Source organism: Phaseolus vulgaris, chromosome 2, assembly GCF_000499845.2.
Source record: "Phaseolus vulgaris cultivar G19833 chromosome 2, P. vulgaris v2.0, whole genome shotgun sequence".
NCBI lineage: Eukaryota > Viridiplantae > Streptophyta > Magnoliopsida > Fabales > Fabaceae > Phaseolus > Phaseolus vulgaris.
In genome coordinates, this window is record NC_023758.2 from 16,967,991 (window position 1) to 16,986,994 (window position 19,004).

At 32.4% G+C, this 19,004-nt stretch overlaps 2 protein-coding genes across 3 annotated transcripts; both read left to right on the plus strand.

Annotated features, from left to right (window-relative positions):
• The first annotated feature begins 2,363 nt into the window (after positions 1-2,363).
• LOC137810815 (pentatricopeptide repeat-containing protein At3g12770-like) lies at positions 2,364-5,227 on the plus strand. 2 transcript variants are annotated; one of them, XM_068612270.1, is made up of 2 exons: positions 2,370-3,264; positions 3,400-5,227. In XM_068612270.1, exons 1-2 carry the CDS (start codon positions 2,442-2,444, stop codon positions 4,902-4,904), a joined length of 2,328 nt encoding a protein of 775 aa, XP_068468371.1. In that variant the 5' UTR covers positions 2,370-2,441; the 3' UTR covers positions 4,905-5,227. The 2 variants fall into 2 exon arrangements, with proteins under 2 accessions (XP_068468372.1, XP_068468371.1); XM_068612271.1 differs by having other exon boundaries at positions 2,364-5,227.
• A 2,102-nt stretch (positions 5,228-7,329) lies between these two features.
• LOC137810817 (uncharacterized protein At1g66480-like) lies at positions 7,330-9,446 on the plus strand. Its single transcript, XM_068612274.1, has 2 exons — positions 7,330-8,098; positions 9,067-9,446. The coding sequence occupies exons 1-2, from the start codon at positions 7,505-7,507 to the stop codon at positions 9,124-9,126; spliced, it is 654 nt and encodes a 217-aa protein (XP_068468375.1). The 5' UTR covers positions 7,330-7,504; the 3' UTR covers positions 9,127-9,446.
• Positions 9,447-19,004: the final 9,558 nt, after the last annotated feature.

A 19,004-nucleotide genomic window follows, 5' to 3' on the forward strand; every position in this document is an offset into this window, starting at 1 on the left:
ACACATGGTGTCAAGCTGGTGAGGGAGATCGTGACGAGGCAACGCTCTTGCGCCTAGGTCAACCGACAGGATCAGAATCTTTTCGCAATGAATAAATATAGATTATCCGCCATCTAATAAGAACAAATCAGATTATCTAGCATAATTTTCTAGGAAGATTGTCTAATCAGAAGAATAGAATAAATAACAAAGCATGAGCAACAACAAGACTAAAGAGAGATCAGGACACAAGAATTTATCGTAGTTCACTTAAACCCGGGCTACTTCCATTTTCCTTGATAAACTGCTTAAGAACTTCCACTAACCAACTGGTTACACGAGTATTCTGTCCTCTCTAGTTTACAACGAGTATTCATACCTCTCCAGATTACACCTTCTTACCCTTCCTAAGATTAAGAACACTTAAAGAAACAAGAAACACTCTAAAAAAAGTACAAAGAAAGATTACATGGGTAGTGAAGTATTACAATGGTTTCATACTCAACTCAAAAGACTAGATTAGGCGCTTACGCTCAATACAAAAAGTCTAGATTTGCAATCTTCTTATTTGTTTTCACTTCAAATTTGTTCAATAAACTAATTCAAAAGTATTTGTAATATGGGTAAGTATGAACAAATCAAAACATAATCAGAAAATCATTTTATTCTAGATAACGCGTGATACTAAAATAGAGTATTTTGAGATTTTTAATTTATTCAAATTGTTTTTATTTAAATAATATTTGGAGATATTTTCAGTATATCAAGAAGATATTCATAACACTTATTTGAATAAAACTATTTAGGAAAAGATGGATTTTAAAATATATACAAAAAAATAGTATCTGCACTGATTCAAATCTTTGTGTTGTTAGGCATAATAACTTTTTGATTGAGCACGTTTTTAGTAAATATATGATTTCATAATATTTCATTTAACAGTTGTGGTCAAAACTTGTTACTCTTTCAACACATTTTTCAAATCGTCTAATGTGAATAGAATTGTAGATGCTCGAATAGTCTACTCTATATTGCAACTTCAAAACGTTGTTAGATCAGACATGATAAAAACAAACCATTCAATTAGTTAGTTATCATCAAAACATGAGAACATAAACTTCACATTTAATATCATGATCAACAGACTGCCTAATAGACCATTAGACAATGACTGTCTAACCCATCACTGGAAGATGATTGTCTAACGAATATTACAGTTGTAGAAACCTTATTTAGATCTTTCAATATACAAGTAAGCCATTGAAGCGATTTTTGTTATCATCAAAACATAAAAACATGATTCATAAAATGTCTAGAGTTGATAAAACCGTAAGATACTTAACAAATCTATAGAAAAATCGTCCATGGTCTCAACACTTTTTTCCATAATTTCTTAAAAAAATTATGTGTTTCTTATTTGAAAGACATTTGAAAATAAATTTTAAATGATTTCTTCTACCTTTAATATAATTGAAAGTGATTTATTAGAAATGTGTATAATATGCAATAAGAATCTAGAGTTTTGACCAAGAAACTCCTACCATTTCGACCAACATTGGAAAACATTTGAATTTATGTACATTGAATGGTTTTGGAAGTCATGTTGATTTTATTGTATTAAAAAAAAAATTCAATTCCATTTGACTTCTTAGAAGAGTAAGTTTTTATGTAGATAATGTAGTGCAAGAATTAAAAATCAGAACAATTTGTAGAATTGATAAAATAAGTTTGTTTTGATGGACCGAAGAATTCATAAAATGGACTGGACTAGACTAAAAAAACAGTAACCTAAATTAAATAGTGAATTTTGGTTAGACCCATTTAACTAGCGACACTAAAGGACCTTGGATGGCTATATTGATAAGTTTATGGATCTATATGTTAAATTTTTTTTAAAATTAAAAACTAGCAATTATTTTATTAAAGCATATAAATGTTTTAGAATTTATATATCAAAAATTGAAATGAATTTCATTCATATAACTTAAATTTTAAAATTAAGTATTTTATTATTTTCTTTTATCACGTGTGCGAACTTATCATATACAAACTTAGACATCTAATAACTGTAACGTATTGTAATTAACTTTCCCACCTAATTGATTTAGCTTTTTTAAACAAATAAGATTTTCTTTGTCTATTTAAAATATGGATAAGATTATACCAATATAATTTTTTATTTGATCCATCAGGTTTAGTCATGTTTTCATGAAAGCAATTTTTTTTTTCTTTTGAAAATTGATTATATTTAAATGTTGATGCATAGTATTAGAAATAAAAAATTGGTGATATATACTTGTATTTGACTCAAAAATACTTTTTGACTAAAATATTTAAATTCTTAGTATATAATAATAACGGTTATATCATATGAAACCGAATTGAAGTGACCTAGGTGGTTTAACAGAGCACGTAACTAGAACACTGACTGAACTTTTGTTCCTCGTCTATAGTTGTGGTTGATGCCTTTATCATATTTCCACCTCAGATACACATTTGCGAAGATCAGGATCCCCTGCAGGTGCAGGTGTATTTGCAACTCTGCACCACCACCAACACTTGTTTCTCTTCATCATGCCCCATTCAACCAACCTCTTTCAATTTTCTACTCACTCTTGCATCAATTCTCAAACACCCTTATCCATGTCAAGTCCATCCATGCACAGATTATTAAGAATTGGGTATCCACTGAAAACTACCTGGCCGCAAAACTCATCAGAATCTACTCTGATTTGGGTTTTCTTTTCCCTGCCCGCAAGGTGTTTGATCAATGTTCTCTACGGGGTACCGCTGTTTGCAATGCCATGATGGCTGGGTTCCTGAGGAACCAGCAACACATGGAGGTTCCCAAGTTGTTCAAAATGATGGGTTCTGGTGATATAGAAATCAATAGTTACACGTGCATGTTTGCTCTCAAGGCATGCACCAGCTTGTTGGATGATGAAATTGGTATGGAAATAGTTATGACAGTGTTTCAAAGGGGGTTTCATTTGCATCCGTTTGTTGGTAGTTCGATTGTTAATTTTTTTGTGAAGTGTGGTTATTTTGATGATGCGCGAAAAGTCTTTGATGGGATGCCGGAAAAAGATATTGTATGCTGGAATTCTATGATTGGTGGTTATGTACAGGAGGGACTCTTCAATGAGGCAATTAAAATGTTCCTTGCGATGATTGGAGGTGGGTTAAAGCCGAGTCCAGTGACAATGGTGAGCTTACTCAAGGCGTGTGGAGAGTGTGGACTTAAAAAACTAGGAACCTCTGCTCATGGTTGTGTCATTGCTTTAGGTATGGGGAATGACGTATTTGTGCTTACTTCGTTGGTTGATATGTATAGCAATTTAGGTGACACAGACAATGCTGCTTTGGTTTTCAATGGCATGTTCAATAGAAGTTTGATTTCGTGGAATGCTATGATTTCAGGATATGTTCAAAATGGTTTGATACCTGAATCTTTTGCACTCTTTCGTAGACTAGTCCAAAGTGGTTCTGGGTTTGATTCTGGAACCTTGGTGAGCCTTATGCGAGGATGTTCTCAAACATCTGACTTGAAAAATGGAAGAATCCTCCATTCTTGTATTATTAGAAAAGGAATTGAATCGAACATAGTTTTGTCCACTTCAATTGTTGACATGTATTCTAAATGTGGTGCCATAAAGCTAGCAACTACTGTTTTCGGAAGAATGGAAAAAAAGAATGTAATTACATGGACTGCCATGCTGGTGGGTTTATCTCAAAATGGCTATGCAGAGGATGCCCTTAAATTATTTTGTCAAATGCAAGAAGAAAAAGTGCTCGCCAATTCTGTCACTCTTGTTAGCCTTGTGCACTGTTGTGCCCACCTAGGATCTCTCAATAAAGGAAGGAGTGTCCATGCTCATTTGATCCGGCATGGCTATGCATTTGATGCAGTTAATATGTCAGCGTTGCTTGATATGTATGCCAAGTGTGGTAAAATTCGCTCTGCTGAGAAGTTATTCAATAAGGGATTCCATTTAAAAGATGTTATACTATGTAACACTATGATTATGGGTTATGGAATGCATGGTCTTGGGCATTATGCTCTAGGTGTATATGGTAGAATGATAGAGGAAAGGCTCAAACCAAATCAAACAACATTTGTTTCTTTGCTAACAGCTTGCAGTCACTCAGGCCTAGTTGAAGAGGGTAAGGCTTTGTTCGACTGTATAGAAAGGGATCATAATATTAAGCCTCAGGAAAAACACTATGCTTGTCTTGTGGATCTCCTTAGTCGAGCAGGCCGCCTCAAGGAAGCAGATGCATTGGTGAAACAAATGCCCTTCCAACCGAGCACTGATGTGCTTGAAGCTTTGCTCAGTGGTTGCAGAACCCATAAGAATATTAACATGGGGATACAGATAGCAGATAGATTAATTTCCTTGGATTACTTGAACTCTGGAATTTATGTCATGTTATCAAATATTTATGCCGAAGCAAGAAGATGGGAATCAGTGAATTACATACGAGGCCTCATGAGGATGCAGGGCCTGAAAAAGGTACCTGGCTATAGTTTGATAGAAGTAGGGAATCGGGTATACACATTTTTTGCTAGAGATGATTCACATCCTCGTTGGTCAGATATATATCAATTATTAGAAAATTTGAGACTTGAGGTGGAGGCAGAAGGTTACATTCCTGATACTAGTTGTGTTCTTCGTGATGTAAATGAGCCAATGAAGGTTAAGTTACTCTGGGGACACAGTGAGAGACTAGCCATTGCATTTGGTCTTTTAAGCACTCCATATGGAAGCTTGATTAGGATCACCAAAAACCTTCGTGTATGTGTTGACTGTCATACTGTTACCAAATACATATCAAAAATAGTTCAGAGGGAAATTATTGTCAGGGATGCTAATCGTTTCCATCACTTTGTTAATGGGAAATGCTCATGTAATGATTACTGGTAATGAGGACTTGCTGAAAAGCTTTGAGCAAGTAGCAAAAGCTACTTTAATGAGGACTTAAATGAACATGACTAAGTTCATGACATGCTTGCAATAAGAGAAATATAGTTATTTCATAGTTTAACTTTACCAACCAGTCAATTGTGTTAGTGCGGTGTGTTGCAATTCATTTTTTTTTTTCAAAATGTCATTGTCGTGGTTGGAATCACTTTAGAAATTCCACACTTTGGTAGTTGTGTAAGTAACATGGGAGTTGGTGAACTTGACAATCGTCTCAATAAATTAATCATGGCAAGAACATTAGAGCTCTTATGAGATTTGGTAAACTCCTGAAGTCGCCTCTATTTGAATATAAATATTTCATTATTTGAAGTTTACATATAAAAACTCTGTTTTTATGCACTTTGTATGAACATATGAAACTAGGGAGGACAATGGTAGTGTAGCTTTTAAATAAAAAGATTAAAGGAAAGGCTTGAATTTTAAATGAGTTTTTTGGGACATTGGTATAGTTTATTAAGAAAGACTTGTCAATTTAGTTTTTAAGTGTTGGACAGTTTCAAATTATTTTTTTAATGTTATCTTTTAAAGTACTCTAAAATAATGTTTGGTTTTTACATTTGTAATGTTTTAGATAGGTCCTTTTATACACTATTATTATTGAATGCAATTTATTTTAATCATAATATATAAAGGTTAATATACATTTTAATAATAACATATATGAATCTACCTAAAATTTTAGGGATCAAATACATAATTCTGTCAATTTATTAGATAAATAAAAATTTCTTTAAGAGAAGATGAAAACATTGCTTGGACGAATAAATAAACATACAATACTGCCAATAAATAAATTTTTTAAAGAATAGTTTATAAAGTATATCAATGATATTGTGATTTATTTTTTCAGATTAAATATATAAATCAAATAAATAAATTATGGAAAAGATAATAAGACACTTTAAAAAAAACGCTCCGTTTTTAAACCATGTTTGTGTTTTTTCTTTTGTAAATTCGTTACTTTTACACGTTTTTTGACACCTAAATGCCTAATATAATTTTATATTTAATCTTTTTCTTTTAGCTTTGAATTAAGATTGCCTTTTTGTCATAGGACGTGGTTTCTTTTTGTTTAAACGACTTTATTTTGAAATTGTTTTCTGTGTTTTTTATTCAATTGATAATGTTGTTTTTGCAAAAAAAAAATAAAAAAAAATAGGTTCCATATAAAAAAAGCGATTTGATTTTTTAAAACTTTACTTTATCTATTAATAAACTTTTTTAAAAGTTGAATAAATTAAAGGCGAAGATTTGACTTTTAACCAAAATCAACAAATATACAAATAAGTAATGGAAAAAAAATATTCGAAATTGGAATCTATCAATTTCTACATCATAAAAAAATTGTTTCTAAAATTTAAAAAATTTATATAAAAATGACATTTGATATAGAAATATGTAATGATATAGTATATGAACTAAAATTCTATCAAGAAATATCACTTAATTGTGTAAAAGACATCAAACTAGAAAAAATCACAAAGAATTTTGAAAATAACACACCTTATACGACTGATACCCTTTCATTTGAAGGGCTTCTGGATGTTTGGATTTGATCAAGCAAGGGTTTCGTACCCGACGACCACGAAAGACATTCTTACGCATAATCAACAAATTTACCATTTGGTCCAATCTCATTATGGAAAGGACAAGCTTTACCAATTTGATGAGCCCCATATCTGCATGGACTCCAGTTTTGTCCTTTAGTGTGTACATTCAAATCCCAAATATTTATTCTATTTATTTTTTATAGCAAGTACTCCCACTTTTCTTCCCTTTCACAAAAGTAAAACAAAGCCAAAACAAATTCCACCGTTAATTTAATGAAAGTTGGATATAAGAATTACTAAGCATTAACGTTTTTTTTCTGGGGTATATGTTAAAACGTTTGGTTTGAACTGGAATGAATCTTCAATTATGGTCGTAGAAAACAATCCCTGGATGATGAAATGAAGTGCTAGTTCCACATGTGCAAACAAACTAAAGTCAAAATAAATCTCTTCTTCACATGCAACAATTGCCACCATGCCTTTGAAATTTGATGAATCCTTCAATCCACGCCGCGATTACCGTTTGAAGATATCCGAAACCAAACAATTACCTTAAAAAAATGCAGAAAGTCTAACTTGTGGGAGCGTTTTATAACTTGGGCAACTGGGGTCTGGTGTGAAGACTAAAGCATGGTTGTTGACAAAATTGAACATAAGCCTTTTGATAAACCAATAGAGTCGTTGGTTGTATTATATTTTATGTTCTCTTGAAAGTGATAGGCTACGTAATTTAATATTTTGGGTGTTGGCCCATCCGTCAAAAATTTGTCTCCTTTTTAAAACATGCCTACTTTTTTGACCATGGATCATAAAATCAGGACCAACTATAAAACCATGTCTTTGTCTTGAACCCTTCATAGTTAGCCCTTTGGTTGTTTGTGAGGATTACCGGGAAGAAAATTTGTTTCATTGTCAATTTCTGTACTTTAAAGTGCCTCAACCTCACAAAACTAAAAGCCAAAGACAAATCTGTTTAATTGGGGTACTACAATGGGTAACACCTTTGGTGCAAAGAAGACCACAAAGGTCATGAAAATTGATGGTGAGACATTCAAGTTGAAGACCCCAGTGAAAGTTGAGGAAGTGCTTAAGGATCACCCAGGTCTTGTTTTGCTAGACTCTGAGGCAGTTAAGCACTATGGGGTGAGAGCAAAGCCTTTGGAAGCTCACAAGGAGTTGCATCCAAAGAGGCTCTATTTTCTTGTGGAACTTCCCAAGGAGATAAAGCCAAGAAGGGTTCGTTCTGGCATTAACATGAGTGCCAAAGATCGCCTAGAGAACCTAGTGCTTACTAGGAGATCTGCTTCTGATCTTTCAATCATGAAGCAAAGCAACATGAGTGATGGTGAACAAGGCAACAACAAGGAGAATAATAATGGTGGGGTGAGGTTGAAAATGAGGCTTCCAAAAGCTGAGGTGGAGAAGTTGATCCAAGGTAGCAAAGATCAAGCCGAGGCAGCTGAGAGGATCGTGAAACTATATATGGCCAATGGCAGCAGAGAAACCGAGGAAAATGGTGAAAAGATGATGCTGTTCGATCAACAAAAGCAGTGCAAGGGTGACACAGTTAAGGAGAGTACAAAGGTATGTGATATTTGTTCTCATGCCATGTTCTCCATTGTTTAATTTTGTTAACTCCTTATTTTTTTTATTGTTAATTATTTGAATCATTTTGGATTTGTACAAACTTACTTTTCTAAACCCGTCTAAAGATATCATTGGAATTTTCGCTGCATTAAACAACTATGATGTATGAAAATTGTGGAATTTTCAATTTTTTTTTATTTCACAATATTCCTCATTGTCCATATTTGCAAAGGAAAAAAACTTTGACTTTACTTTGATAGAATTTCATAATAAAGTAAATTGAAGAAGATGAGACATTTAACTTATTAGGTTCTCTAAGTAAAATAGGCTAATGGTGTTTGAATTTTCCAGAGATGGTATATTTAAACGGAATATTTCAACCGTCTTAAGGTTTCTTGAAAGAGTTTTATCAAAACTTTTGCCCTAAAAACTTTTTTAGTTGATAATTTCTCCAAAAATGAATGACCAGGAAGGATCCCAAGAATAAATGGGGCTGGAAGAACGCTTAAAAAATATTTTATTTTAAAATTGTAGGAATTGAAAAATGAGATAAGTTTATAAAGTACAAAAATTATGGATGATGTGATATAAAAAAATAAAAAAAGAAAATAAAATTGTACCATTGTACCCAAATACTATAATATATAAAAAAAAAAATTCCTTTAAAGTATTTTGATTCTCTTAATTTGACCAAAATAATTCTTAGAGTATTTTACTTTTTAATAACATGCAACAACCGAACAAGAGGTGTATGACATCTGAATGTTGTGTGCATTCGAATTTGTTGGTTCTGCATAGGATATGGTTGCACGTAGTTTGCATAGTGCATATTGACTTGAAAAAAATAATAGGGTTGAGATATATTATTTAAGTATACTTGTATGAATGTGTGTGTAACTATCTTTTACAATATTGTCTCAAAATGGATTTGTAGAGACTAATTTGTTTGCTTGAAACTCTTGCAGAAGAGGGTGAGCTTTATGGCAATGAACGAAGGAGGGACTCAAGTAGCTGTGGTTTCATAATTAACCACTCACCAACCGAAGGAGCTTTTGTTACACATAGTTAAATAAGAGTCATGTTATTTATACAATGCATACAATCTCAACTGGTTAAACTTTTATAGGTGTTTGTGTATTAGTTTATAGAACAGATGAATATTAGTCAAAATTAATTGGTGATGTTGTGCACCACCTGTTTGACCTGTGGCTACTTCTAAAACCATGTATTTTGTATACATAGCATTGCTCCTAAAACGATGATGTGTACATATTTTGGGGTATCTATGATCTCCTCACGTAGAGATGATACGTTATGAATTGATGAATTGATGTTAACTTTCTAATTTTCTCTTACACTTCTCCCAGATGTTTACAATTACCATATTGTTAAGCTCCAATTATAACTAGTATCAAAAGAAGAACAAGGGGGGAAATGGTAAATTACTGGTAGATGACTTCTTAATCAGAAGTCAAGTAAAGGTGAATCTTAAATAAAAGACAGAAATTTGGATGCAGGGGAGGTGGGTAATCTTTTAATTGATTAAATTTAATATTGTTTAAAAAACTAAAAGTGTTTTTAGCAACTGGCTATTGCAACTGCCCAACTCAAAATTCTATTAACTTTGTGAGTCAATTAGGTTAGATATATATGAATTAGTTAGGTTGTTAAAATAATAGTTGCTTAAATATATAAACAGTTTTTCTTTTACGTACGATATGACCAATTCAATAATTTATTTACTATCAATTTTCTCTAAATTATGTGGTTGGGTCAGTTTTAAAGTGTTAATTTTCCATTGTCTTTTTGTGTATTTTTTTTTCTACTCTCTTATTAAAGTTTTAAATTAGTTTCAGAATCTTCAATTTGAGAGATGTGTAACTCCTAGAACAGGTTTCAATGAATCCAATCCTCTTGGTTCATTGAATTTCTTTGTAAGAATTTAAAACCCATAAATAAATACATAAATAAACTTATTTATAAATTAACATTAACTTGAGTTAGAAAAATATTTCTTAAAAAAACCTAACATAAGAGAACATTTATACATTAACATACAAAGTTAATTTTAGTTTATGTAAGAATTTATTTTTTATTATTTTTTAAATGTTTAAAGACGGATTTACTCAAACGGTGTTAAGTTCATTGTTTTATGTTTTTTGTTTTCTATTTTCTGTTTACTAATTTGTTTTCAAGGTTAACAAAAATCAGAAATTTTTCTCTTCTCCCTCCTTATTCTCTCTCTCTCTCTTTTCCGCAAACTTTGTAGATGGAAAGAAGAAAGAGTAAGCAGAGATGGTACCACTAGGAATATTTTGAATTCTCATACAGTGAATGACAGAATTCTCATACAGATAATTACACAAGTACCTAGTTTCAAGCTTCTTGTTACTATTAAATATTATATCCAATACCCTAAACTCCGGTGTAATATGTATTGGATATCTCAAACTATTTAACTAAATATGTGTGATGAAGTCATGAGTATTGAAGACAATATTTGCTACCTTATGAGAGTGTAGGTAGCTTAGTATAGTACTTTGATTTATTTTCTATCTCAAGCATATGATGAAGACTCAAAGTACAAAATTTTTTTTTTTCAAAAAGGTTAAACTATTTTAAATAACTAAAAAGTGTTTGAATCAATTAAAAGTGCTGACAACTTGTTAAAACTTTTGTTTCAGAAACACTCTAACTTTTTCAATTGGTTAAAACTTGTTTCAATTGGTTTAAATTTTCTTTTTTTCTAAAAAGTACAATTGAAAAAAAGTACAATTTTTCAATTGGTTATTTGAAGAAACAATCCATCAAAATTTTTATGATGTGTTTTCTTTTAGAAGTTGTTTTGAGTTAGTTTTGTTTCCAAATTTTCAGTTTTAACTATTTTTTTTATTAAAATTTGTTTCAAACTAACTAAGTTTTTTTTAGAATAATCAACCTGTTATTTTCACATTTAACTTGTTGTTTTCTTAACAGACTTAAAACTAATTTTAAAATTTTATTTATGTTTTAAGCTAATAAAAAGAGGTTTTGTATTCTGAATTACATTAATCTTCACTGCACAAATACATACGGTTTTCAAAGCTTGAGAAACTTCTGAGTGATTTTTTTTTTAGAGTTTTGAGTCTTTGTGAGTTCTTTGTGCAGTCATTTTCATCACTAGCTTGAGATTAAAGGATTCATCAAAGTGTTGCAGTTTGGAGGTCTTTATTTGTGTCTTCTAAGTCTGCAAGTGTATTCATTTCATATTACTTATGTTTTGTAAGGCTGTATTGATTTACTTCTAAGATAGTGTTTCTTGAAGCATATCATTGTTGTAATAGTGTCTTACAGAGTGTATTTGTAGTTCTGGTAGGGTTCAAAAGTTGTTCTTGATAAATATTTTGTAAAAGATTCTTGTGATTTAGTAAAATCCATCTTAGTGTGAGATGGCACTGGATGTAGCTCAGTTTCGAGTGAACCAGTATAAATCTTTGAGTGCTTTAAACCTTTCTTACTCATTGCTTTCATTTTATGCATAATTGTGCAATCTAGTGTGAAATTATTAATCTAATGTTTTACGAATCAATCAATTGTTTTTCATTTGTTGATTATGTTATCAAAATTTTAATTTGTTAACAAGAAAGGCAATTTGTTAAATTTTCTTGACTGGAACTTGAATCTCAATTTCAATATGTTCTTTTGAGATTTAATCTGTTAAATTTGGGTATCTAGGATTGAAATCATGATCTGTAGTTTTTCAAGAAAAAAATGATAAAAATTCTTTTATGTGAATATTTTGAAATAGGTTTTGGTTTTGCTTAAGGGAAAATATTAATCTGTTGTTTTTATAAATTGTGTTGGTCATAGCTCGGTCCTCGATAGCAATGTTGTGATAGCTCGATGCTTGGGTAGGGTAGGGGACAACTCGATTGTTGGGCCGGGGTGAAATTTGCGTAAGTGGCCTTTTTCAAGGATGGGCCCAAAGTACGCAGGAGGGTCGTTACGTAAATAAATCGATATACACGTGCTTATAGATATATTTGGAGCGGTGAATATAATATTTATTATTATTATGTATAATTGTTATTATTGCGTATATTTATATTTGATATTATTGTGTAATTGATATTATTACGTGGCAATATTTTTCTGTTGTATGTTTGTTGCACGTGACTAGTTTCTAGTGACCCTAAGTAAATAGGGAGATGCATTGATAATGGAAAGTGGGTCAACGGATAACACCGAAGGAGTGTCAGTGCTTGTTGCATGTGGTTTTCTATTAGAAACGAAAGCTAACATGATTATTTTTTCAGTTAAGATTTGCTTATCTCCAGGGAGAATGGTTGCATGTTGCATGTACCGTTATAAAAGGGGCCTAAGACCCCAGATGAAGGTATGTTGTTTTTTACACACTAAACTAAATTGATACTTTTGGTGAACCCTATCTGACTTGATCGTCGGAGTGTAATCAACAGGTAGGGCGTCCTCTGTACCAACGGAGCCTTATTCTAGCATCGAGAAGGATACGTGAGCCTAATTCCCGAAAGAGTATTCCAGGAGGAGGCGTTCAACCTAGTCAACCAACGGGAGAGTCAACCGGCGAGAACATAAACAATCTATTATTTTTCTTATAGTAGTACTTTGTTAAGGAAATTTCAACCAGTTATTTCATAAAATAATCTGTTATTTTTCTGTTGAGATTGTATATTGTGATATTTGCGAAAATTAGCCTAAGTCCAAATCACCCTCCCTCTTGAACTTAGACTCCAATAGGTTCAACAATATGTGCTAAATAGTTACAAAAATGTCACCGCATTTTTTTTTACACTGGTTCTCATTTAATTGACCTAATATATCGTTGTAGAAAGTGTTATTTGCACTAATGTCTTTGCCTTGCCATTTAGTCTGTATGAAGTGTACTTTCTCCCTATACAAGGAATATCTAACAACTCCATCCTCTTATTGAAACTATTGAAATCGGATATCTCCCTACTTTCACTTCTTCCATAACTAACTCCCCTACGCTTTTCCTTCTTCGTGAGGGCATTAAAATCACCAAGGATACACCAAGATTTACAAGCATCGTTATCTCTTAACTTGGATAACTCCTCCTATAAACTAATTTTATCCTTGATATTGCATGACAAATACATATTAACAATGACGACAGGGATATTCTTATCCAAGAATTTACCAAAAATAATCACAAATTGCTTGTTAGAGATGTGCCTAGAACATTCAAAAAACCGTTATGCCAAACAGTAAGAATCCCATCAAAACCATTTGATTCTTCACTATGAACTAACTCGATGTCATTGTCCCCCCATAACTGATAGCATTTTGTTTTCTGATTTTAGATAACAATGTTTCTTGAATACAAAGCATATTAATCCCTTCCACTTTAATAAGCTCATTTAGATACCTCCACTTTACAAGGTTCCCCAACCCTCTAGAATTCATGGATGCGATGATCGTAAGTCACAGAAACCTCCCTCCCCAACCCCTTCAAGTTTTTTTTTTGTCTTTGTCTTCGAGTTCTTCTAACCTGACAAAAATCTTTTTCTCATCCCCTTCTAGGTAACCCCAATCTATTTACCCAATTCTCAAAGTCTGATAATTTCTAAATTGTCATGTTTCAACCAAAACAGTCGATTACAGTTATCAATACCATTATCAGAAACAACATTGCTAATTTGGGAGAGATTTGACCTTATTTATTTTCTTCCTTCATGTGTGTTGTGTTTACTTGACTCTCCAATCCAAAAGTTCCTTCTTTTCGCATACTCTCTAAGATTGCTATATGCAGCCTTGAGATCCACCATCACCAGAAAAGAGGTTCCCGAGTCACACTCTTTCGTCGCTGAAGAAGACGTCGTTCCCGTGTTGTCCATCGTTAGAAGAGAGAAGATCGAGTTGCATTCTACCGTCGCCGGAAAGGAGAAGGTCGAGTTGCGCTCTGTCATCGCGGGACCCGTGTCATCGCCATTGACAACTCGATGGGCAAAGACGGAGTTGTGTGGAGTGACGTTGTCGCGCAACTAGGGTTTCCTTATTCTTAAAATTTGTATTGAAAAGTTTTTGTAATGTAAAGATTTCAAAAAATAGAGCATGAATATTTTCTATATCAAAGAGTTTTTAAAAATATATGTTTAGTGGAATAATATCCAGTTTAAATATAATTATGCCACAATGTTCTGTTTTAATATTAACTTGGGAAGAATTTGAAAGTTCATTAAAGTTGAAAAAATTGAGAAAAGAAAGTCTCAATAAATCACAAATATTATAAGATATTTTTTCAGTGATATCCACTAATTAAATTATAAATTATAATATTCACTAATACTTATTTTATTCCCAGATATTACCAAAAGGACTTAAAGACGCGAGTAAAGCTGAAAGTTGAAGTTTCCATTTTTAGTGTATAATGAAAAAACAATGAAGCGAAGAAGCGAGATTTGCACAAATCAAGAGTAAAGCAATATAAAGGAGAAGCGAACGAATATTTTCTAAAGAGAAGGATGTTCCAAAGTGCAAACAAGTGACAACACGTATTAAAGACGAATATCATAACTTTCCTATTTGAGTATTTGATACAAAGAATAAGATGAACAGTGCAGAAATAGAAAGATTCAAGTCCAGAGATATTCAAACCTCAACGGATAAAGTTCATACATATGAATAAATTATTTGAAGAGCAAATACATGTTAAAGACGCACAGATTTCATCAAAGCCAGTATTTCCATATTGTGCATTTATCACATGGAAGATAATAAACAGAATGGGAAAGAGAATATCCAAGTACATAATTGATTCTAGCTTCATCAAATCAAATACAGTTAAAGAAACATTTTAAAATGTTTATAAAGATTAAAGAAGTGCATATTGCATTAAAACATAAATTTTTATATCAAGCGTCTAGCGCATTGGAGATGAAGAACAACGTGGCATATCTGAGTTGATATTGAAGTAAAGAATATTAAAGCATCAATGTTCATATTGGAAGAAGATAAAGAAATTATTTGGAATTCCTTACACGTAAAGAATAATCAAAGCTATTATTTCCTTATCAAGTTTCTAACTACTATGAAGAATGAAGAACCTTGAAGCTGAGCTTTGATGTTTCAAATCTATGATGAAGGTTGAAGTTGTGCTGCTTTTGGTTTAAGTTTAGTCTAAGTTGTTTAGAACTCTTGTAAAGATCATTCCTAGTCCCTTGCACAAGCTAGCTCAATCTATTTTAAAAGAGAAAGGTATTTTTCTAAGCAAAGAGAAAAATAATCGGTTGAAACCACGAAATAATCGATTGTTTGTCACTTAGCTTGTTTGAAGGTTTTAAAACTGTTTTTGACTTGGTTAAATAACTGTCTAACCAATTCAACTAGTTAAAACAAATTTTCAACGGGTTGATTGTCACATTTCATAACAGCTTTTCAAAAACCTGTTGGATTTGTTTTCAGATGGATCAAAACTGTTTCGGCTCATGATTGACTGCCTAGAACGGCTAGATTTAAGAGTATAAGTATGGCTTCTCTTTTGTTTTCAAAAACAACAAGTTAACACATTTTACAGTGAGATTGAAATTGTTTTTGAAGAGAGATTCAAATCAAGTTTTGCAAGATTGCTAAATAGTTGTGCACTGGTTCAAGGTTTGATCTTATGAGCTTTGTGATTCCTGTAAATCCAGGTGTAATATGTTCCTTTCATGATTCTTGTATTTCTTCTTTTGTAAACTTATGAAGTGTGTGAAAACCTGTAAAGTCAAAGGGTGTTCTAACTAAGGTTGTGTGTAAGGCAAAGAGGGTGAGTGGTTCTTGTGGTATCAAGATCACTTATTTGTGATTGTGTGTATTGTAATCTGTGATTGGTTACTAGTGGAACCCAGTGGTTGTTCTGGGAACTGGATGTAGCTCAAGGTTGAGTGAAACAATATAATTTGGCTGAGTAATTTATCTATCTCTCACTCCTCATAAACTGTTTGATTTAATTATATTTTTGTTGCTGCCATTAACAACCGATTAAAACGAAGTTTCAACCAATTGAAATTCTGCAAACAGTTTCTTTTATATTGTTTGATTGGCTTCCTTGATTTTTAATCTATGATTATTGATAAAGTTCATTCTTATTCAATCTTTGCGAAAATCTTTTGGAAAACAATTCACCCCCCCCCCCCTTCCCCCCTCTTGTTTAAGCCATTAATTCTAACAATGTTGACATTCATAAATTTATATAAAGACCTCAAGGGTGAAAAGCACAACAGTAAAGAACATACAAGCGATATACAAAACATTCAAGTGTATAGGACAACTTTTTGTAGTTGTGTCTGGGATTGCGCTTATAGAATTTCGTATCCTGCTAGTGAAGAGCAACATGTGAGAATTGGGTAAAGAGCTAACCATTGTAAATCCTGCACTTCTATGAAGCATACCCTGTGAGATTTTATTGTTCTCTCAATAGAGATTTCTTCTCATTGTAAAGAGATCTTGATCTTAGAGGGAGATTAAGATTGGTTTTTTGGAGAGGTTGAGAGTACTCAGTGAACCTGTAGAGGTTTAAAATATTGGGTGAACCTAGGTTTAGAATATTGGGTGAACATGAAGAGGTTGAGAATACTTGTGTAACCTGAAGAGGTGTAGAATATTTGTGTAACCTGAAGAAGTGTAGAATACTTGTGATAGTGAAAGGCTCCTGAGGGGGTTGCTTGAGGGGATTAGACGAAGCCCTTGGTGTTGGGTGAACTAGTATAAATCTTTGTCTTCTTCTCTTTATTTAGACAATAGTTTTAATTATTCATACTCCACGAATTGAGTGTAGTCTCCATTCACCCCCTCCCTCTTTCTAGAGCCAATTGAAGCTTCAAATTTCTTATAAACCATCTGATCAATTGATTCAGTGATGATAACCTTTCGAGCTAATCTTTGTTGCAGTAGATTTCTAACTTATGAAGCTTCATTTTAGACATTTGAATTATGAAGATTGAAGAGTTGAACTAAAAGGAACAAATCATACAAATCTACTGAACAGAGGAAGTGTTAAATGGTCTAGGAACTGGAAGACAGTCTAATGTAGGATATCTTTGTAATGAATTTTTTTGTCCCAAGTTTTGTTTCAATTTAGGCCCATCCATTTGTAGTTTTAGAACCTAATAAATAAGGAACTTTAGACATAATTAAGACACAATCATTTACTTAAGTTTGCGTACATTTACCTTTACTTAGGAGTAGATGGTAGATTAGTTCGTTTTCTGTTTTTACATGCAATTCAATTTATGTCCATTCAAATTCTTTACCGTTTTTGCTTCTGCAACTTTACAATTGAAAGATAATTGAATTCTAGAAATGGGTAACAACGAATGCAAAATCGTGTTAGACGAAGCTTTCTTCAAGTTGTTTTCTCCTTTGAAATCATTTTAGATTTATATCATTGATTGAGAATGTTTTTTTTTAATATGCAAACTGATTGGTTATGTTCATTAAACCAGTAATCCAGATTCAAGTTTCTTGTATTCAATGTTAAAGATGTTTTAACCATGGTTTATGTTTACTATATCGCATTTCTCGAACGAAACTTTCTTCTCTTTAATGCAATTTTTTAAATTTCTGCATTTATAATTTTGTGTTTACATTTCAATTGCAATTTCGATTTCAATCATGTTCTATTTCCAGTTTTAGTTCAATAGACAGTTTGTTACAGTTCTCTTGTTTCATGCTTTAAGAAATTGTTGTTTCTTTTCAATTTATGTTGTTTATAGTTTCTTCCATTTATTTTTATACTTTTACATTAATGTATTTTATATTTTCATTATATACTCAATTTTACACCGGTACAATTATTAGACGGTCTGATAGACGATTGTCTATCAGACAATCTAATGGTTACATTTAGTCTTTTTGATACATAAATTCATCTATTTTTTTTACTTTTACTTTAGAATTAGATTGTAGTTTTAATTCACTTTTATGTTCGCACATTATTAAGGAAATAATAATTATCAAATTATATGCAATATTTGACGATATTGTACCCAATTATATGCAATTAATTTAATAATTATAGAATCTCATGATTAGTATCCGTTCATAATTAGATTGTAATTTGGGAGAGAGAAACTACCTATATATTTCCTATACATGAAGTGATGTAATATACACATAAGAGAATAAGAAACATCTCTTATATGGTATCAGAGCACCGATCTTGGTGTCCTGACAGCCTCTCCATTTTTATCCCTTAAATAAAAAGTCATGTCTAGCAAAGAAGGCACCAGTAACGAGTCTGATAGAAACCTCGTACAACGCTTCAGTGCCGAGCAAATTCGGCAATTGGCAAGGGCTATTTACTCGCTCAACAATAACAATAACGGTAAAAGTGACACGTTTGTTAGCTCTGCAGGTCTGCTTGCCCATAACTCCTCTTCTAATTCTGCTTTTACGAAACCATGGATTTTGGATAACGGAGCAACCGATCACATTGCATCTGATTCACAATTTTTCACACAAACTTCATCATCATTTATTTCAAATGTTAATCTGCCCACAGGCTCAACTGCGCCCATCTCATCTACAGGCACAATTAAATTCAATGACAAAATCACTCTCAAAGATGTTCTTTGTGTTCCTTCTTTTAACTTAAATCTCATGTCCATTAGTAAGATAACCAGTCCACTAAATTGTTGTGTCGTTTTTACTCCACATGATTGCGTTTTACAGGACTTGGTTACGGGGAGGATGATTGGCTCGGGTAAACAACACGCAGGCTTATACTACATGTCCCCTCTTCCAAACCAAGCCCACGCATCTCAAATATCGACCGATCCTGATTTATGGCACAAGCGCCTTGGACATCCTTCTCCGGCGTGTCTACAACTTGTATCTTCCTTACTACCTATCCCTATCAGTAAAAATTTCATTCCCATTCATAATC

Excerpts from the sequence above, each read along its gene's own strand:
- LOC137810815 (XM_068612271.1), top strand. The coding sequence starts at position 2,442 with ATGCCTTTATCATATTTCCACCTCAGATACACATTTGCGAAGATCAGG.
- LOC137810817 (XM_068612274.1), top strand. The coding sequence starts at position 7,505 with ATGGGTAACACCTTTGGTGCAAAGAAGACCACAAAGGTCATGAAAATT. Across the intron at positions 8,099-9,066 it reads CAGTTAAGGAGAGTACAAAG|AAGAGGGTGAGCTTTATGGC; the intron begins GTATGTGATATT and ends AAACTCTTGCAG.